The 22,465-nt window shown below is 41.0% G+C and overlaps 1 protein-coding gene across 2 annotated transcripts in view; it reads right to left on the reverse strand.

Annotated features, from left to right (window-relative positions):
• EFCC1 (EF-hand and coiled-coil domain containing 1) overlaps positions 1-22,465 on the reverse strand; it is a 165,369-nt gene that overhangs the window by 12,706 nt on the left and 130,198 nt on the right. Inside the window, exons 4-6 of one of the 2 annotated variants that reach the window (XM_089678728.1) lie at positions 20,471-20,594; positions 14,134-14,296; positions 11,675-11,833 (exon numbers count right to left, since the gene is read on the reverse strand). In XM_089678728.1, coding sequence (XP_089534854.1) covers positions 11,675-11,833; positions 14,134-14,296; positions 20,471-20,594 — 446 coding nt within the window. Of the gene's footprint in view, positions 1-11,674; positions 11,834-14,133; positions 14,297-20,470; positions 20,598-22,465 lie in introns of both variants that reach the window. The other variant, XM_089678727.1, reaches the window with a different exon arrangement.

The following is a 22,465-nucleotide window of genomic DNA, read 5'->3' on the forward strand; positions in this document are numbered from 1 at the left end:
CCTTGCTGATGTTCCGGTGACAACCGTAAACTTTTCTGCTGGTCACAATGGTCATCAAGAACAATAGTGAGGGTGGAATGTCCACCCAATACAATCATTTATGGTCAGATGAAGGAATATTAGAATATATGTAGGCTTCACCATGACCGTAGTAGACTTTCCCTTGTCAAGCCTGTTTAGGGAAAATTCAATCAGTTGGATCTTGCCAGCCAACTGCTTTATTGAGATCTGAGAAGAACTTGCACATTTACGTAACAATTGCTCAGTGGCCATGATATCCATACATAGCTTACTTCTGTATTATGTTTATAACATTGAAAACTAAAGTGCCCAACGCTGTTTGGAGGTCTACATACCATTTTATTCCACTTTCCTCAACTGTCCAGTGTTTATAGAAAGCCTTATGCACCATTGTGCAAAAAAAAGGAATTTGTTGAGCAGATTAAACACTAATCCTGGTCATCTCCATTATAGTTGCTGCTAATTATCTTTTGGGTTATTTGAGCTTATCACATCCCTTTCTGTCATGTCTCTGCAGGATGTTAGGGCTGCTTAAAATTACTGTACGCCTAGCTCTAAAACGACATAAACAGAGGCTTTGTTCAGGCAGTGAGTCAGAGAGACAGCACATATGCGCTTCATATTGCCTCTGGTACATCAATAGGGCACCGCTGCCCCGTGCTAATGTCTGATTTAAATAGACAGATTTCTAAAATAGAAGAGAGAGAGAGGGAAGTAGAGAGGTTGAAAAGCTGTTGAAAACAGCTGTTGTCTTTAAAACTGTACAACAAAGATGCTTCTATTTTTCTGCTAGAGTGAATTACATAGCCTTGGAAAATAGCTCTGCTTTGGAAAAATAAAAGTTAAACACAAAGAATATTTGTGTAACTGCTCCTGTACCTTAAAATAGAAGTAAAGTACATGTAAATGGAATATTAAAAATACGGTGTATCACAAATAATTGCCTTTTTTTCCAAGCAATACTTTTATTTGGTTTTCAAAGAAGGTAACATAGCAACAGGTTCGCCCCCACAGAGGGACAAAAGCTATTGCATGGAATAGCAAACAAACAGGAGTAAAGACATAGACCATTCATAATTGAGTATTTTGTATATCGTACCTTTCAAGAGTATCTGTGGTCCAAATTTAAAAACATATATTAATTTCCACATTGTCTTTCAATTATTTCTAGCCCACTCCTATTGATCTGAATAATCATGACGTTTGAAAACTTACTTTTTGAAGAACCCAACCTATTTATTTCCTTGAATTCTGTAACACGTAGTCACTATGTCCTGTGAGTAGGCCCTGCTGTGTCACACATTTCACAGAGCCTGCCTTCTGAACTACAGAGGTGCTACTTGCAGGCAGCAGGGTGCCATGGCATATTTAGTATATGTAGCGTATCAAAAGTAAGCCCAAGGAATGAGCAGAGCAGAAGCTGTAAAAGCATGCAGGGAATTCAGGAAGTCATGGAAAGAGATGGTCAGCAGACAGGTAGCAATCACATGAAAGGTAATTTTTTAAAGAAATCTTATACCGTAGTGCAGGGTTTCTCAACCAGGGTTCCCCTAGAAGTTGCTAGGGGTTCCTTGAGCAATGAGCAATTGTTGCCTCTCAGGTAAGTTTCCACTGACATCTCATCTTAGTTTCCACTGATTGATCTTTTTAGCAATCTGTAAGGGGGTAATTCTTCCCAATGACCACAAGTGTAAGGAGCATTCTATCACATTAATGTATCAAGAACTGTAGATAAAGCCATTTTTAGCAGGGGTTCCCTGAGACTCGAAAGTTACGTCAAGGGTTCCTCTGCATTAAAAATGTTGAGAAAGGCTGCCGTAGTGTGAAATGTATTGTTTATATTGCAGTTACAATGTTGGTGTTATGAAATGAAAGTGTAGGCTGTGACTCTCATCTTCTTTCATCTAGTTCCTAATCTCCTGCAGCCTTTTTTCTGTCTGCATGCCATTAAATTGATATTAAAGGCATTTTTTTGCCAAACATGTCATACTTACCTGCTCTATGCAGTGGTGTTGCACACAGCAACCCCGGTCCTCCTTTTCTTAGGTCCTCCCCTCTTGCCTAGTGCCCCCAGAGCAAGCAGCTTGCTATGGGAGCACCCAAGCAGGTTTGCTCCCGAGCCGCTGCTCTGCATGTTCATTCACACACAGAGCCGCAGCTTTGCCCCGCTCTCTCTCTCTCATCATTGACTGGCTGGCTGTGATTGACAGCAGCGGGAGTCAATGGCCCTCAGGGGAGGAAGAGTCCCTGAAGAGCCGAGGCTCTCATGCACATAGCTGGATTGCTATACGGCTCAGGTAAGTATTGGGGGGGCTGCTGCACACAGAAGATTTTTTTACCTGAATGCATGAAGGTAAAAAACCTTGAGCCTTTGCAACCATTTTAATTCAGCACCCACACTGGAACGGTTACCTGCTCATTTATGTCTTGAAGACTTGCTAAAGCACTTTTACTTACTCAACTCTCTACATCTGTAGGCTCCTCTGCACTACTAGACCAGTCCCTTATGCTCCAGTCCCTCTTCTCCCTTATGCTCCAGTGGTCAGAAGTCTTCTGACATCATCAAGACCATTGCAAGGACCAAAGTGCTCCTCAACATCATGTCCAATGACATCATTGGATGCTGAGGAACAGTTCACCATCAGAGCATGGAGGCATGCTGTCTGCCGTGGAGTGGAGGATCAGGTAAGTAAAACTGCTTTTTTTTCCCTAGACATAAATTAGCAAGCAATTTTTGTGCAGCTGGAATTTAGCCAAAGCTTTTTTTTTATTTGTTTTGGATGGAAATGCTTTCCTTTAGAGAGGGAGAAAGCTGGGAAAGCTTTGCAAAAAATGCCACAGACAGCAATAAAAGATTCAGAATGTGTGGTAAGGAAGGGCCAGATCCAGTGCAGTTTCTCTGTGAAGATACATAACCATTATTGTGGCCAGGTGGCTCTCTAACATAAGGAGCCTTGGGGCACAAGAAAACAAGAGCTTCACACTAAAGATTTAGAGTTTTGATGGTCGACTTCTATTTAACAGTAGAAGTCCAAAGACAACAAGCCAACAATTTTGGGGAATATAATTAAACTTCCTTTATCAAGGTTGCCAGTGTTGGTTTGAATAGAGTGGTGGACTGAAGTGATAATGAATGAACATCCAATTGGCAGTAGGATAGTTGCTTCATTCCTTTCCATCAAAGATGTCCTGCAAGAGCTGCTTTGTAAGATTTTTACAGACCAGCTGTTGAAGCATATTTTTGGAGGAAAGGAGCAAAGCAGCATTAACATTTGGTGTGTAGCTGGTGATTTTACAAGGTGTAGACTTCCACCCATCCAGTTATTAAATATGAACCAGAAAAAAAAGGAAAGCACCACTCACCCATATCTGACATTCATGAAACAAAAAGATTGGTGCACAAAAATCCTTTTTAGGCTTCAGTTATTGCCCCTGCATTTTTTTTGTCTACTGTAGCATTGCTCATTTGTTGCACATATATTGCTACGACTGCCCAATGTAACAGCTGTCTGTTACCCATGTATGACACAACTACTAATCCATTAACCACATATATTTAAGATTGTCAGTTTATTGCCATTGTAATATAGAAACTGATGATTTGTTGGACATGTATTGCCACAACCACACATTTGTTGTCCTTGTCCTTATGACATTTGACTGAACTTGGAAAATGTTTTACTCTTTGGATGTATGAGACACAATTCACACACTTCTGAACACGAATACTATCTGAATACTGCTTTATAAATATAGCACAAGTGCTTTAAAGCAGGACAGTGGCTAAATCAGGGGGGTCAAACTGACGGCCCTCCAACTGTTGTGAAACTACAAGTCCCATCATGCCTCTGCCTTTGGAAGTCATGCTTGTAACTGTCAATCTAGCAATGCCTCTTGGGACTTGTAGTTTGGCAACAGCTGGAGGGCCGCCAGTTTGACATCCGTGGGCTAAATGGTTAGCACTTCTACCTGGCAGTACTAGGGTCATTGGTTTGAATCCCAACCATGGCACCACCTGCCTGGAGTTTGCATGTTCTCCCTGTGCCTGTGTGGGTTTCCTCCGGGTACTCTGGTTTCCTCCCACACTCCAAAGACATGCTGGTAGCTTAATTGGATCCTGTCTAAATTGGCCACTGTATGAATGTGAGTTAGGGACCTTAGATTGTACACCCCCTTGAGGGTTAGGAACAGATGTGAATGTACAATATATGTATGTAAAGTGCTGCGTAAATTGACGGCGCTATATAAGTACCTGTAATAAATAAATAAAAGCGGTAGTAAACCACACCTAAAATAAGAGAAAAAAAATCCCCTGCAAGGTAATGTCAGAATGTGCTAGTATGTATCGCATAGTAGCACAATATAAAAGGACTTACCTTAAAATGAAGCCCTCCAGTGGCGGGCTGTCACTGCTGCAAAGGCTTCCCATCTTCACCCAGTCTTCCTTCTGGGTTCGTGAGCTCTGGCTGACTGACTGGCCGCAATGACATCACTCCCATGCATGAGGAGTCCAGGGCCATGGCACAGTACTCTGAAGGAATGGCACAGGTATACCGTTCCTCCAGAGTGCATGCACCACCTGTCAAAAAGAGCACATATCTCCTAAACCGTTCACGTTTAGGAGATATTCATTTTATTTATTTATACAGCTTTATTATAAGCTTACCCAGGGGCGGACTGACAACTCATGGGGCCCTTGGGCAATAGGGGATCATGGGGCCCCTGTGTCCTTGCCCAAACTCAAAAAAGCCTATGAAAAAGGTACCAGGGGCATCTCATGGGGCCCCCTACTGACCCCGGGCCCTTGGGCAGTGCCCGAGTTTCCAAATGGTCAGTCCGCCCCTGAGCTTACCTGTAGGTAAAAGTATACAATAAGTGTTTACTACCACTTTAAAGAGGAATTCCAGGTATGAAGATGTTACATCTAGTTACATTGGTCCAGCATGGACCAATTAAATTTTCCATAAACCATATCTGGCCGATGCCCCTGGAAGCTAAAAATCACTAAAGTTGACATAGCTCCTCCAGTGATCTCAACATATTTCTGGGTCCTGTGCTGAGCGGCTGATTTGCTGCATTTTGAACATAAAGAGTTGGCCACTCTGCACCAGTGCCATTCAGGGATTGCTTTGAAGTTTCTGAATAAATGCAAAGTGTTCCATGACTGGAAGATATGGAGAGTGTGATGTCATCACCCCACCTTGTCCAATCAGAGAATGCTTTGCATTCATTCAGAAAATGCAAAACATTCTCTGAAGAGTACATGTGCCGAACGGCCAACTTCCTGTGTTCAAAATGCAGCAAGGCAGCTGCTTGGCACAAATCTCGAAAGCAAGTGCAGATCACTGGAGTATCTGTGTCTTCTTCTTGCATTTCCAGCTTCCAAGGGCATTGCCGAGGGATTGTATTAGTCTAAGCTGGTCCAATGTAACTATGTATAAATTATCTATACCTGGAATTCTTCTTTAATTGGGGTACTAGGTTATTTGTTGTGCTGATATTTGTGTAAAATAAAATCATGTTCATTTGTAATGATAGATTTATAGTGTTTATTATAAGAAAAAAATTACAGATTTTTTTTAAAGTTTTCATTCCTTGCTCTTATTGAGTTTGGACCAACTACGGAAAATATATTGCTTGCCCCTATAAATTCCCTTACGGTTTGATATACGACTTTATTTTTTAATTTGCTGAGGTCTGGACAATGCATCCACAATCCGTGTCACTGCAACTTGTTTGTTTTCTGATTTATACAAACAGCTACAAATAAGAAAATGATACACATTTATTATAGCGGGCTGTGCTTGTAGTTTCGTGAACAAAAAGATTGACTGCGTCCTTATGAATGCTAACAAGACGGCGTATAAACTGAAATATATAAACAGATTAATTTGCAGGACACAGTAAGTAAACTCTCATTTCCATTAGGCTTTCCGAATCAGAATCTAACACAGATAAGCATTTTATTTACAGCGTGTACAGCAGTAAATGAGCTACCATTGTTTTAGGATTCTCCATCCTAGCTCCGTGTCATTACTTATGTTTAAAAGGAAAATATTTATTTCCATCTCAGTGCTTGAGAGTCATACACATACATATTCATAACAAACGACTGAGAAAGTCACAGCAGAGGGAGGCGAGCGGCTTTCAGGAAATTTGAATAATTCTTGATGAGAGATGATGAAATCCATAAAACGCTAACAGCTCGCTGTCGTAGTTTATGAAAGTCAAGGTCGTAAAAGGAAAAGTTTTCAAAGTGATTATTTTATTGCTGTAATACACCAATTATTATTTTACATAATTGCAGTGGTAAGGTTTGAAGTGTATGTTCAACCCAACCTTTTTTTTTTCTTTTGGAAAGAATTGGGTCCAATTTGAGCCACTGTCAGGTTTTCATTGCTCACCAGGACTCCATTAGCAAGACTTTCCCTCACAACATTTGGTGATAACAGTTTCACTAGACAGGCAGGGCTCTTTCACATTGCGGCAGTGTTTATCATCCCCTGAAAAGCCATCCGCAGTGAATTGATTTTAGGAGAGTATTATAGCAGCGGCTGGTAGATCTTCAAGAGGCAATCCTGTTGCCTTCTGAATATCTACTTTTTTAATCCCAAGGAGTATTCTGTATTAAAATAGCACAACTCAGAGCCAAGCGCTTGGGTCGCATCTGCAGCACACTCCTATTGACCTCATTGAGGGGTTTAACAGGCAGTGACACCTGTTGCACTCTACAGGCCTAGTACAATTTGTTGTGGCTTTGAACCAAAACATTATGGCCACACCATGTACAGTTGTGCTCAAAAGTTTGCATACCCTGGCAGAAATCATGACATTATGGCATTGATATTGAAAATATGACTGATCATGCCAAAAAAACTGTTTTTAATTTAGGGATGGTGATCATATTAAGTCATTTATTATCACAGTTGTTTGGCTCCTTTTGTAAATCATAAAGTGTTATAAAACCCAAGACCCTGCATTCACTATATTTGGTCTCCCACTGTGAAACGGAACCGTCCCAGCCTGCGCTGAGTACTTCCGTTAGAATACCACTTCCCTGTCCGAACACCGACCACAGACACCACAGATTTAAAGTAAACCAGGAAATAGACTACTTTATTTTAACACAGATACAAGATATATACATTCAAGGGAACAACCCCTCTCCCTGTATAATGACACAGGGCGGGGCAATCTACCTTTAGTAACAAGAGACACACCAACAGACACACCCATCAGGAGGGAGGCTGTTGGAGACACCCCCCACCGAGCCAATACACATAAACACATACATCCTATAATAGTTTGCTCCCAAGCAAGACACACAATAGAACAATGGGATGCATCCACATGGCAATAAACAATCCACAACCCCCACACATCTCCTAAACATGTCTACACAATATTAGGAAAGATCACCCTGTACCCCTAACAGGCACAGGGTGATTTACACATAAGAGGGATATGGGGAGCTGAGACAGGGGTCTCCCAACCTCTCCAAAGTGAGCTGTGCTCTATGGGCCCCCCTCCCAAAGTGACTCCCGTCACACACAGTAAACAGAACATGGAAATGCAATTATATTAGTAAATATACATTGCAAAATACCTTTAATCATCAGCAGTTAGAGCAGCCTTGTGACTTCTATCAGTGTCCAACTAAGCACAGGTTAAAGCTTGTAGAAGGAGTTTTCATTTTCCTCTAGGAGGATGCAGGACCCCTGTCCTTTGTCTGGACAGTACTAATTGGTCCTGTGCTGATCACATGCACTCTCCGAAGAAAAAAAAAACTCTAGCAATACACACCAAACTGAGCATGTGCAGAGTGACTCCAAACCTCTGTTCTATCAGGAGATATTTAGGGGACAATGGGAGAAGGGGAGGATCATAAAAGAGAAGATCAAACAGCCTTTTTACACCATGTGGAGAATTAACCTCTTAGGTTCCACTGTGAGTATAACAAGCATGCTTTACAGTACATACAAACTGATTTTACTGTTGTGGGTGTAATAAGACTTAAAGGATAAGTTCACCTTTGGGAACATGTTACATGTTCTACCGGTTTATAGGGTGCCACATGTAACATGTTCCCATAGCTGCAGCCGCCGCCCGCTGCCACCCCTCCCTCTGACAGATAGTACGGGGAGAAGCCTCCCCCTACTATCTGTCAGATTTGGAAACAGCACAGCTGTGCAGGGCTCCGCCCACACATCCACATCATTCATTCACAGACGTCCGTGAATGAATGGACTGCAAGTCCCAACAGCCTTAGCGGCTGTGGGCTTGTAGTTTTCAATGAACTACCATGGTGCTGTGGTGCGCTATGGTAGTTCATTGAAGCCTCCTGTCAGAATATCTTCTTGCTCTAACATCCCATACATCCCATGCATTCCGTACATCCCATACATACCGTATGGCAAGCAGATATTCTGACAGGTCTGCAGGAAACCTGCATGGCATCAGCGATCTGCTGATCGCTGGTGCAATGCTTTCCAGGCTCCTGTAGACAGAAATAATAAATGCACATTTTTTTACCTGCAAAAAATGTGCATTTATTATTTTTGTCTAAAAGGTGAACCAGGGGCGGACTGAAAACTCATGGGGCCCCTGGGCAATAGGGGATCATGGGGCCCCTGTGTCCTTGCCCAAACTCAAAAAAGCCTATGAAAAAGGTACCAGGGGCATCTCATGGGGCCCCCTACTGACCCCGGGCGCTCGAACAGTGCCCGAGTTTCCAAATGGTCAGTCCACCCCTGAGGTGAACTTATCCTTTAATAATTACAGAAATCACCCAAATAGCCCTGATCAAAAGTTTACATACCCTGGAATGTTTGGTCTTGGTACAGACGTGCAAAATGACAGACATAGGTTAAAATGGCAATTAAAGGTTTCCACATTTGTGGCTTTTTAAATTGCAATTAGTGTCTGTGTTTAAATAGGGGCAATGTTGACCAGCCTACATATATATGAACTGCCTACACACCATCTTTGAGCTCTCAAAAAGGGCTAACTTCCAGACGTAACAATCCAGTGAAACAAATAGGTGTACTGAGTCAAACTCGACATGTGCTTTGATGAACGTGCCCCCAAACATGCTCTTCTGCCACCATCATTGTATTTGAGAGTAATGTATATGAATTCATTTTTAGTCCTCATGCACACTTGATGTTTTTACAGCTGATGTTTTTGGCTTTTGACATTTTTTAACTACCCAGCATGTTATCCTTTGTGACATTTTTTTTTGTTTGGTAAAAAAACCGCAAAAAAAGCAAATGCGGCAAAATGCCACTAAACGTTAATGCAAAAATGCAAAAAAAGCTGAAAAACTCACGTTTTTAACATGACTTTACACACCTAACGTTACCAGCGTTATCAAAACGTCCAGTGTGCATGAGGACTTAAAGACATTGGCCCATTAGCAGTAAATGATGTCATTGTTTTGACTGCTCTAATCGAATAAAAAGCAACGTCTGATTGACTGAAAAGTGTCATTCTACCATTGCTTTATTTTGGGTCATATATCAGCTTTAGCCAGAACAAGCTATATCTTGCAAACTACAGTACATACCATGTAACACATTAGAATTAATGGTAAGTCTGCAAGTTGTATTTTATTATTATACTAAAAGACCAATTTGGGGTTCATTTACCAAGTCCTCATGCACACTGGATATTTTTACAGCTGCTGTTTTCTGCTTTTGATGTTTTTTTCTACAGCCAGTAAACTCCCCACCATGTTATCCTATGTATCCATGCACACATAGACTGTAATCAACGTTTTTTGGCTGGAAAAAAAACCCCAGGACTAGTGGGTTTCTAGAGGAGTTTTTTAGCTGTAAAAATGCTCTTAATGCTGAAAAACACAGTTAAATGTGGTAAATTGCGGCAAACCAGCATTTTTGTTCCACATAACTCTAAAAAACGCTGAAAAACGCAACAAAACACGGCTAAACACTAATTCAAAAATGCTAAAAGATGCTGAAAAACTTGACTTTACACAGCTAACTTTACCAGCGTTATTAAAATGCCCAGTGTGCATGGAGCCTAAAAGCAAATGGGTTGTTCAAGGCAAGAGAAGCTGCACTTTGCAAGGGAATTCCCCCTAGAGCAGCAATGGGCAAACTACGGCCCGAGGGCCGTATACGGCCCGGCGGACCTTTTGATCCGGCCCGCGGAGCGATACTGTCAGGATGGCTGTCAGGATGTGTGTAGGCGGGGCAGCGTGATGAACGTGAAAGGAGCTAGGCTCCTCTCACAGTCCGCCCTGAAGACCAGAACGGCGCGGGAACACGGCGAGAGGAACGCGCGGAGCAAAGGTAAGTGAATTGACACAGGGGGGACTTGGGGACTTAATATGGGGGATGAATTAATATGGGGAATGAATTACTATAGGGGGGATGAATTACTATAGGGGGGGATGAATTACTATGGGGGGAGGAATTACTATATGGGGGATGAATTACTATGGGGGATGAATTACTATGGGGGATGAATTACTATATGGGGGATTAATTACTATGGGGGATGAATTACTATGGGGGATGAATTACTATATGGGGGATGAATGACTATAGGGGGGATGAATTACTATATGGGGGATGAATTACTATGGGGGATGAATTACTATGGGGGATGAATTACTATATGGGGGATTAATTACTATGGGGGATGAATTACTATGGGGGATGAATTACTATATGGGGGATTAATTACTATGGGGGATGAATTACTATATGGGGGATTAATTACTATGGGGGATGAATTACTATATGGGGGATGAATTACTATGGGGGATGAATTACTATATGGGGGATGAATTACTATATTGGGGATTAATTACTATGGGGGATGAATTACTATGGGGGATGAATTACTATATGGGGAATGAATTACTATATGGGGGATTAATTACTATGGGGGATGAATTACTATATGGGGGATGAATTACTATATGGGGGATTAATTACTATGGGGGATGAATTACTATGGGGGATGAATTACTATATGGGGGATGAATTACTATGGGGGATGAATTACTATGGGGGATGAATTACTATATGGAGGATGAATTACTATGGGGGATGAATTACTATATGGGGGATTAATTACTATGCTTACTATGGGGGAATATTACTATACTTACTATGGATGACACATACACATCATTCATCTACTCTTGGTCCGGCCCCCGGGTCCAATATATGAACCCATTGCGGCCCTCAAGTCAAAAAGTTTGCCCACCCCTGCCCTAGAGCTTAGTAAATGAGGTGAAGCACATCATCAAATCATGTGCAAGCAAAAATGCTGTTTTTTTAATTTTTGTTGCACGTGACTGGGTATTCTTTACCAGGGGCGGACTGACAACTCATGGGGCCCCCAGGCAATAGGAGATCATGGGGCCCCTGTGTCCTTGCCCAAACTCAAAAAAGCCTATGAAAAAGGTACCAAGGGCATCTCATGGGGCCCCCTACTGACCCCGGGCCCGTGGGCAGTGCCCGGGTTTCCAAATGGTCAGTCCGCCCCTGTTCTTTATAAAGTTAAATCTTACCACCATTATCAAGCGCAGGGGAAAATCCCCTTGCAAAGTGCAACTTCTCTTGCAAAATGAACAGTCTATATGCTTTTAGTAAATCAACCCCACGGAATTCTCTCTTACCAGGTCACGTAGTTGCTGAAGAAGCTGTAGAACATCAAGAAGCTTCTCCTCAATCAGTGACAGCCGAACCCGTTCTGTTTCCAGCATCTGAAGATCTATCTTCATCAACTCAATTTCCTCAGCTTTCCTTTCCAGTTCTTCAGTGAAAGGTGTCTTCATCTAGAAAGTGTTAACATATTAATGACAGGTATATACATATTTTGGGGGGATTACAACCTGTTGAGTTAGTCAACCCTAATTTGAAAGGTGCAAGATGCTTTTTGCAGCTTCTTCAGAGAGAGATAATTACACACAGCAAAAGTGATGCTTCAGGAAGAAATATTTTGCAGCTGAAACTCTGGCATTGTACAAAGGGGTTGATTTACTAAAACTGGAGCGTGCAAAATCTGGTGTAGCTCTGCATAGAAACCAATTAGCTTCCAGGATTTTGGTCACAGCTTAATTAAACAATCTGAAGTTAGAAGCTGATTGGCTACCATGCAGAGCTGCATCAGATTTTGCACTCTCCAGTTTTAGTAAATCAACCCCAAAGGCAAGCTGGACTACTGCATGTGTCACTAATCAATAAAATGTAATTAAAAAGAACAGCTAGTATTGCCCAACAGACTTCACTCCTTAGCTGATCTGCACTATTAGATTTTTTTAATTTCGTGTATAGGCAAAACTAATTACAAAGATTATACAGTGCAGATAGCCAAATCACATTGCTGGGCTTTTGTATTGTGACAGCTGACAGTGCCAGCTGTCAAAAACCCAAATAATGGCTACAGCTAATTGAATGCAGCCACTGTTTGGCCAGCAATTTTTCACCTGACGACTTCTATTTTCTTAAATCGAAGGATGTTGGGCAAGATGGGGTCGACAGAGCTACTGAATAATCGAATTCAAACAATCTATGGCCAGCTTTTCTATGATGTGTTTTACCCCCAGACTCAGAGCTTAGTTACAGATGTAAAAATAATGGGAAGGGATAGAGATTTATATACAAAAAAATGAAGATGGTGGAGGAGAGCAAATTGGTCATATTATATATCCCATTCAAAGTTCTACTATTCAATGTAAAGGTCTTAAATATGTTCTACTTATTTAAAGGCACTGTACACTTTCAAATGTTTTCACGGTTTTAATTGGGTATTGGTGTAGTTATATTCCCTATGCTGTTTGTTTGTCTTACATCGTAATGATGGGCTATAATAATACTGCAATAATGTTTAGAAGTAGAATAATTGGAATAATACTGCTGCGGTTACAGTCTGTAGTGTCATGGCTGATCAGTTCCCCTATGTCCATGTATTAATTAAGCTAGCTTGTCTCTAGGGACAAGCAACTTCCTATTCTGGGTCACACAGTGTCCAATGCATGCCTCGCCATTTCCTCTGTATTGTATCACAAATGTGGAATTGCTAATGTGATGAACCATTTCTTCCAGCTACATGGTGAGCTCTCTAGTAATTGCTCTGCCTGTTTGTGTCTATTTCAGATCTAGTTACTGTTTAGCTCTCACGTGCACTAACATTAGCCTGAGAGTTCCTGGGATCGTGGAATATTTCATTTATTCACAGGAAATGTCAGTTCTTACACTACAGACAAAGGTCAAGCACTAGCCTGTTTAATCTTCTGACAAAGGAGTGTTAAGGTTTACTCCACTACATGTTTAATACAAATCTTATTCAATTGAAAAACACAAGATGCAGGTAAGAAGCTTTATGATGCCTTTAAAGTGTATATTTTGGATAGAGACAGAAAGAGTTAAAACCCGTCCTTTTAATGCCATTGTTCTGTTAGGAAGGACTCATTCCTGTCCCAGGGAAGTAAAAGAAAATAGTGGAAATCTCTGCAAAGTGAGTGATATTTACCTGTTAGACAGCATTATAAAGGAACAGGTTCTCCCATTGGAAGATATCCCCTCACCTTTTGTTCTGTTGACAACTGCAGGAGAGTGGCTAGGTGGTCAGTATTTCCACCTAGCAGCACTAAGGTTGTTGGCTCAAATCCTAGATGATTATGTAGTTTACAAACAGGGTATTGCAATGTACTACTTGCTAGACCTTGTAGGTCAATCCAGTATTGCTGTATTTTATATGTTGTGTATCCTCTAACTCAAAGGTGTCAAACTGGCGGCCAAACTACAAGTCCCATGAGGCATTGCAAGATTGGCAGTTATAAGCATGACTCCCAAAGGCAGAGGCATGATGGGACTTGTAGTTTCGCAGCAGCTGGAGGGTCACCAGTTTGACACCCCCGCGTGACTGAACACCTAGATGGGAAACATTTAAGCATTCTATTCGTTCTTAATCATTCCTCATTTACTATTAAAAAAGGCTAGGTAAAAGGCACTTACTCATGGTAGAGGATTTCCTACAAACAAATTTTATTCCTGTTTTTAATATTTCAGATTATGGTGACCTCTCCTATCACCACCTGCACATAAATGACCACCGATGCTGATAATTCCTTACCTCTTCCATTAGGACCTCCAGATCCTTCATCTCCTGCTCCTTAACTGCCAGCTCTTCTGTCATTTTGGCAACCTTCTTGACCCATAAGACAAGCATATTCTTGTAATTAATACCATCAGACCTGATATCACACAGTAGCTTTCTTATTCTCCTGTCTTCACACCTAGAAAAATAAATTCACAAGTTAATGTACACTTCAGACATACTCTCCACCTCATCAATAATGTCAAGCCTGCTAAAACAAAAATAAGAAAGATTGGAGAATTACAAACTGCAAGTTATAATAACTCTTTGATATACTTTTTTGGTATATGAAACAAAAGACAAAAGTGGCCCCACCAGCTGCTTATTCCTACACTGCTCTGTTGAACTGCCAGCAGGGAGAAGAGGCTGTGTAAGCTCCAAAGCATAACCTATAGCTAACAAATGGATGAGGACTCTCTTTCCACCCCCATGTGACAGTGATGGGTGTCTGAGTTGCCAATCACCAAGCAGCAGCTGTCACATTGCAGCTCCAAAAAAACTGACACTGTTTATACCCTTCACTTATGCGGGCCACAGATGGGTCGAAAATCGGCCGATTTGTTGGCCGAAAATAAAATCGGCCGATTTTCGGATCGTTAGTGGGCAATTTGGTCGGCCGTTTTTCAGGATTTTGGCCGTTTTTTTTTTTTTGGTAAAGTTGGAAAAAAATCGGCCGATCGGCCGATTTTCGCGGCATTAATGGGCTAATCGGCCGATTTTTTACCGATAAAAAATCTGCGCATGAGCAGTGACCTGCAAGAGGAAGACAAAAAGAAGAAAAAGAAGAAGAGGAAGAGGCTGAAGAAGAGGATGAAGAAGAGGAAGAAGAAGATGAGGATGAAGAAGAGGATGAGGAAGAAGAAGAAGAAGAGGATGAGGATGAAGAAGATGAGGATGACGAAGAAGAAGAAGAAGAGGATGAGGATGAAGAAGAAGAGGATGAGGAAGAAGAAGAAGAGGATGAGGAAGAAGAAGAGGATGAGGATGAAGAAGAAGAGGATGAGGATGAAGAAGAAGAAGAAGATGAGGATGATGAAGAAGAAGAAGAAGAAGAGGATGAGGATGAAGAAGAAGAGGATGATGAAGAAGAAGCGGATGAGGATGAGGATGAAGAAGAAGAAGAAGAGGATGAGGATGAAGAAGAAGAAGCAGAAGAAGAAGAGGAAGAAGAAGAAGAGGATGAGGATGAAGAAGAAGAGGATGAGGATGAAGAAGAAGAAGATGAGGATGAAGAAGAAGAGGATGAGGAAGAGGATGAGGATGAGGAAGAAGAGGATGATGAAGAAGAGGATGAGGATGAAGAAGAAGAGGAAGAAGAAGAGGAGGAAGAAGAAGAGGATGAGGATGAAGAAGAAGAAGAGGATGAGGATGAAGAAGAAGAAGAAGAAGAAGAAGAGGATGAGGATGAAGAAGAAGAAGAAGAAGAGGATGAGGAAGAAGAAGAAGAAGAGAGAAGAAGAAGAAGAAGAAGAGGATGATGAAGAAGAAGAAGAGCTTGAGGAAGAAGAAGAAGAAGAAGAAGAGGATGAGGATGAGGAAGAAGAAGAAGAAGAGGATGAGGATGAGGAAGAAGAAGAGGATGAGGAAGAAGAAGAAGAAGAGGATGAGGATGAAGAAGAAGATGAAGAAGATGAGGATGAGGATGAAGAAGAAGAAGAAGAAGAGGATGATGAAGAAGAAGAAGATGAGGATGATGAAGAAGAAGAAGAGGGTGAGGATGAAGAAGATGAGGATGAAGAAGAAGAGGATGAGGAAGAAGAAGAAGAAGAGGATGAGGATGAGGAAGAAGAAGAAGATGAGGATGAAGAAGAGGATGAGGAAGAAGAAGAAGAAGAGGATGAGGATGAAGAAGAGGATGAGGATGATGAAGAAGAAGAAGAGGATGAGGATGAAGAAGAAGAAGAAGAGGATGAGGATGAAGAAGAAGAAGAAGTAGGATGAAAATAAGAAGAATTCCAGTCCAGCAAAAAGTGTCTCTGCAGAGAGCTCTGCTATTTCTGACAGTTCTCTGACAGTTCCTTCACATTTACAGCAGTTGAAACATTGTATCTATTTGTTTCCGAATAAAAACATCTGTATCCTAAATGGAAACAAATAGATACAATGTTTCAACCGCTGTAAATGTAAAGGAACTGTCAGAGAACTGTCAGAAATAGCAGAGCTCTCTGCAGGGACACTTTTTGCCGGCTGTAGACGGGATGAAAATCGGCCGATTTTTTTTACCATTGGTGGTAACGTCGGCCACTTGAACGACCGATTGTTCGTTTTTTTAAAAGAAAAATCGGCCGATTTTCGACCCATCTATGGCCTGCATTACTCTATGCTAAAAGAAGGAAAATCTAACAGATTCCTACATACACACTATACAGTGCAGATGGATTAATCTTCCACTGTGCTTACTGCATTATAGCAACTGCTGCATGTGGCTATCAGAACACCTGAACAGCAGCTACATATCACTGAAGCTGTTGTTCAATCAAAAATGTTTCGCCTGGGTCCTTCAATTTTACAGTTGAAGGATGTTGGGCAGGAGGGGGATGACAGGGCCACCACATAGTTAATTTTGTCTGGTTCTCAGGACCCGGTCAATATTTGCAGTGTATGCCAGATTAAATCCAGAGCAGATTCATATCTGCTCTTAATTTATTCACTGATATATACACGATATTGCCAAAGGTATTGGGAAACTCCTCCAAATCATTAGATTCAGGTGTTCTAATCACCTCCATGGCCACAGGTGTATAAAATCAATCACCTAGGCATGCAGACTGTTTCTACAAACATTTGTAAAAGAATGGGTCGCTGTTAGGAGCTCAGTGAATTTAGGCAAGGTAACATAATAGAGCAGAGACTGCGAGCCAGGCCCCCTCGTCCAACATCAGTGCCTGACCTCACAAATGTGCTTCTGGAAGAATGGTCAAACCTTCCCATAGACACACTCCTAAACCTTGTGGACAGCCTTCCCAGAAGAGTTGAAGCTGTTATAGCTGCAAAGGGTGGGCCACCTCAGTATTGAACCCTATGGACTAATGCAGGCCATAGATGGGTCGAAAATCGGCCGATTTGTCGGCCGAAAATAAAATCGGCCGATTTTCGGATCGTTAGTGGGCGATTTGGTGGGCCGTTTTTCGGGATTTTGGCCGTTTTTTTTTTTGGTAAAGTTGGAAAAAAATCGGCCGATTGGCCGATTTTCGCGGAATTAATGGGCCAATCGGCCGATTTTTTACCGATAAAAAATCTGCGCATGAGCAGTGACCTGCAAGAGGAAGACAAAAAGAAGAAAAAGAAGAAGAGGAAGAGGATGAAGAAGAGGATGAAAAAGAGGATGAAGAAGAGGAAGAAGAAGATGAGGATGAAGAAGAGGATGAGGAAGAAGAAGAAGAGGATGAGGATGAAGAAGATGAGGATGAAGAAGAGGATGAGGAAGAAGAAGAAGAGGATGAGGATGAAGAAGATGAGGATGAAGAAGAAGAGGATGAGGATGAAGAAGAAGAAGAAGAAGAAGAAGAAGAAGAGGATGAGGATGATGAAGAAGAAGAGGATGAGGATGAAGAAAAAGAAGAAGAAGAAGAGGATGAGGAAGAAGAAGAAGATGAGGATGAGGATGAAGAAGAGGATGAGGAAGAAGAAGAGGATGAGGAAGAAGAAGAAGATGAAGAAGAAGATGATGAAGAAGAGGATGAGGATGAAGAAGAAGAAGATGAAGAAGAAGAAGAAGAGGATGAGGATGAAGAAGAAGAGGATGATGAAGAAGAAGAGGATGAGGATGAAGAAGAAGAAGAAGAAGAGGATGAGGAAGAAGAAGAAGATGAGGATGAGGATGAAGAAGAGGATGAGGAAGAAGAAGAGGATGAGGAAGAAGAAGAAGAAGAAGAAGAGGATGAGGATGAAGAAGAAGATGAAGAAGAAGAAGAGGATGAGGATGAAGAAGAAGAAGATGAAGAAGAAGAAGAGGATGAGGATGAAGAAGAAGATGAAGAAGAAGAGGATGAGGATGAAGAAGAAGAAGAAGAGGATGAAGAAGAGGATGAGGATGATGAAGAAGAAGAGGATGAGGATGATGAAGAAGAAGAGGATGAGGATGAGGATGAAGAAGAAGAAGAAGTAGGATGAAAATAAGAAGAATTCCAGTCCAGCAAAAAGTATCTCTGCAGAGAGCTCCGCTATTTCTGACAGTTCTCTGACAGTTCTTTGACATTTACAGCGGTTGAAACATTGTATCTATTTGTTTCCGAATAAAAACATCTGTATCCTAAATGGAAACAAATAGATACAATGTTTCAACCGCTGTAAATGTGAAGGAACTGTCAGAGAACTGTCAGAAATAGCGGAGCTCTCTGCAGGGACACTTTTTGCCAGCTGTAGAAGGGATGAAAATCGGCCGATTTTTTTTACCATTGATGGTAACGTCAGCCGCTTGAACGACCGAATTTTCGTTTTTTAAAAGAAAAAACTGCCGTTTTTTCTCCCCATCTATGGCCTGCATAAGACTGGGATGCCATTAAAGTTCATGTGCGTGTAAAGGCAGGCATTCCAATACTTTTGGCAATATAGTGAATATATCTCCTTGAGACCTCAGATAGTTATGAGTTAGGGACCACACAAGAAAAGCAAATTTAAAATACATAATAAAGACATTTTTTTCAACCTACAATTTTCTGTATACTAAGAAAATTATATGACTGCTGTAAATAAATAAATAAATAAAAGGGTAATTAAGTGTCTTTTTATTTTTCAGTGGTGACTGTATGTTACCTTCTGTTTAAAGTGAAATTTCACCCTCTCAGTCAACACTATTTTTAACCCTTATGCTGCTAGCATTAGTAAATAGATAGGAAAGTACCGTATTTTCCGGCATATAAGGCGACTAGGTGTATAAGACAACCCCCTAATGTTCCAGTTAAAACATAGGTTTTGGGCTATACTCGCCGTATAAGACTACCCCCCTTCCAAGGCAACACCATATAAAAACATCAGATTTTTTAATTGAAATGGTTGTGACTTACCGGTACTTAAAATCCTTTAAAATCCTCAGTTCATGAATGACCTCTTGTGATACATTTGTAAGACAGTCATCATATGGATCAAATTCCAAATAAGATGGTTACCGCTGGATGTGCGGTAATACGGTAGCTTCGGCTACATACAGTATACAGTATATATACAGCCCGCTGGATGTGCAGTAATGTACATACAATATACCGCGCTGAGCCAAGCTGGCTCAAAACAAATGTCCCTATTACAGATTCATCTGTCAGCCCGCTGGATGTGTGGTATATACCGTATACTGAGTATATCCCACTGTGGTATATACAGTATACTGAGCCAAGCTGTTTCAAAACGTACCGGTACGTCCCTACGGTAATCAGCCCGCTGGATGTGTGTATGTACAGTAGCTGAGGCTACATACAGTATACACTGGGCCAATCAAGGCGAGTGATGTATTCTACTAATGAATACAAAGCCTGCTCGGATTGGCTGAGGTTGTGACATCATCAGCCCACCTCTCTGACTCAGCCAATCCGAGCAGGCTTTATATTCATTAGTAGAATACATCACTCGCCGTGATTGGCCCAGTGTATACTGTATGTAGCCGCAGCTACCGTACATACACGCATCCAGCGAGCTGATTACAGTAGGGACGTACCGGTACGTTTTGAAACCGTTTGGCTCAGCGCAGTATACTGTATATATCACACATCCAGCGGGCTGACAGATTAATCTGTTATAGGGACATTTGTTTTGAGCCAGCTTGGCTCAGCACGGTATAATGTATGTACAGTATTGCCACACATCCAGCCAGCTTGACCCAAACAAACTCAAGGTTCACATTTTATACCTCGCATATAAGACGACCCCTGATTTTTGGGGTATATTTTTAAGTATAAAAAGTAGTCTTATACGCCAGAAAATACTGTATATAATATTTACTTGTTTTTAAACTTTTTTTTTTACATTTCTTCAGTTACTTCCCAGTTTCCATGCCGAGCCAAATAAGTTATACATGGCAGGAATATTTAAGAAGGGAGGAGGGGTTTTCTTAGCCAATCACACCCTCCTGCCTGCATGCCTGAAGTAAGGGCCGATGGATTCCAGGACATAAATGCTACATAAATCATCTGCCATTTCTCAAGATGGTCATAGCCAGAAACGCTAGGGGGTGTTTTTCAATGTCATTTCTCCGCAAATAAGGCATGGAGACATGGATGGATGGGTGAAGTTGCTTTGAATATTACAAAATTAGTAAATAGCTTTTTTGATTTGGGTGGCTCAGATGCAGTGTAGTTCTACTTTAAACTCTGAGAATACTCACCCACTTGCACAGCATGAGACATTGGTCAGAAGCTGTTGCACTTCTGCAGCGGTTTCCCCAATCCATCTGTCCTCCTCTTCATCAGATGCAGCTTGCCCTTCTACTGAACGAAACAATTGACCATCTACTAGAAAACAGAAAAACAAAAGTTCTAGGACATGTTTTAGCTCTTTTTAAAATAAATATATAGAAGGCCCCTGCATGGATGAGTGCCTTCTGTACTCAGTCTGCAGTTTAAGTACTTAGATGACAAGCTAGATAAGGTCAAGTATGCTTATAACTATTACAACTTTTGTGATGGATCGGTTACCATGAAATGCTCTTCATTTGGTACTTCATAATGTTTCTAGAGAGCACGAAGGACATGGCTGACAAAGAGAAGTAAATATTACTAAAAGCTTTTTCCACTGCAAATATATTGTTCCAAATCCCTCTAACAAATAAAATGTGGTCCATTGACCCAGTGGTGCTCCTCCATCTCTACATAAACATGTCCATCAAAGCATAAAATCAGCCCTCAGACTTTAAATTAGGCGCAACAAATCCCCCTATGGACTGAGGGTTTTACACACTTACCGTTTGTACACAATCAATAATAGACATGCATCTGTGTTGTTATAAAGAGCTCTTACATGACAATAATACTTCTGTTGGTAGATGCAATTAAATTATAAACATGAAAAATACAGTGGTTATTTGGTGCCTCTTTATAAAATACAGTATATAATATAAAAATCCATGTAGAATTGTCACAAAAGTGTATATAAAGTTAGATGTTTAGTGTATCAATTATTGGATTTTATTATCAAGTATGCCCATTAAAAAGATGTTGGTCAATGGACATTTAATGCCTCTAATAAAAATGGTGGAAATTTACCCTGGCAAACAGGAAGGTTGTAGAAACATAGGTGGAAGGGAGTTGAAAATTGTGCATTTGTGGCACACGTAGTGTTTGTTATACAGTCATGGCCAAAAATATTGCCACCCCTGTATTTCTGTCAGATAATGCACCACTTCACCCAGAAAATTGTTGCAATTACAAATGTTTAGGCATTCTCATGTTTAATTCTGTTGTTTGTATTGGTATGACACAAAAAAGTGGAGAGACAAAAAGCCAAATCTAACACATTGCACGCAAAACCCCAAAAATTGGCTGGACAAATTCTTGGCACTTTCTCAAAATTGTAAGAAATAAATGCATTCCAAGTTTGTGGTGCTCCTGTAATTTCTAATTAAACTCACCTGTATCAATTAACAGGTGCTGACAATATAGAAATCAAACCGGCAACCAGTTAAAATGGTGAAAAATTTACTTAAACATTCTGTTGTGTGTCTCTGTATGCCACATGGAGCATGGAGAAGTGAAAGAGCAGCAAAGAATTGTCTGAGGATTTGAGAACACAAACTGTGGAAAAAAATGGACAATTTTAAGATTGCAAGTCCATCTTCAGAGATCTTAATGTTCATGTGTCCATTGTGCACAACATTGTCAAGAAGTTTACAGCCCATGGCACTGTAGCTAATATTCCTGGATGTGGACAAAAGAGAAAAATTAATCAAAGATTGCAATGAAGGATTGTTCGAATGGTGGTTAAAGAACCTCAATCAACTTCCAGACAAATTCAAGCTTACAGCTTGCACTGTACGTCGCCATCTGAATGAAAAGTGATGCTATGGTAGGAAACCCAGGAGGACACCACTGATGACACAGAAACATAAAAAAGACAGATTGGAGTTTGCCAAAACTTACCTGAGGAAGCCAAAATCCTTTTAGGAGAATGCACTGTGGACAGACAAAACAAAATTGCAGCTTTTTGGTAAAGCCCACCATTCTACGGTTTTCAGAAAAAGAAATGAGGCCTTTAAAGAAAAGAATACAATCCCTACAGTCAAACATGGTGGAAGTTCACTGATGTTTTGGGGTTGCTTTGCTGCTTCAGGCACTGGATGTCTTGACCGTGTGCATGGCATTATGAAATCTGAAGACTACCAATG

Source organism: Staurois parvus, unplaced genomic scaffold, assembly GCF_062004578.1.
Source record: "Staurois parvus isolate SC_StPar_1 unplaced genomic scaffold, SC_StPar_1.0 ptg000209l, whole genome shotgun sequence".
NCBI classification, from domain to species: domain Eukaryota; kingdom Metazoa; phylum Chordata; class Amphibia; order Anura; family Ranidae; genus Staurois; species Staurois parvus.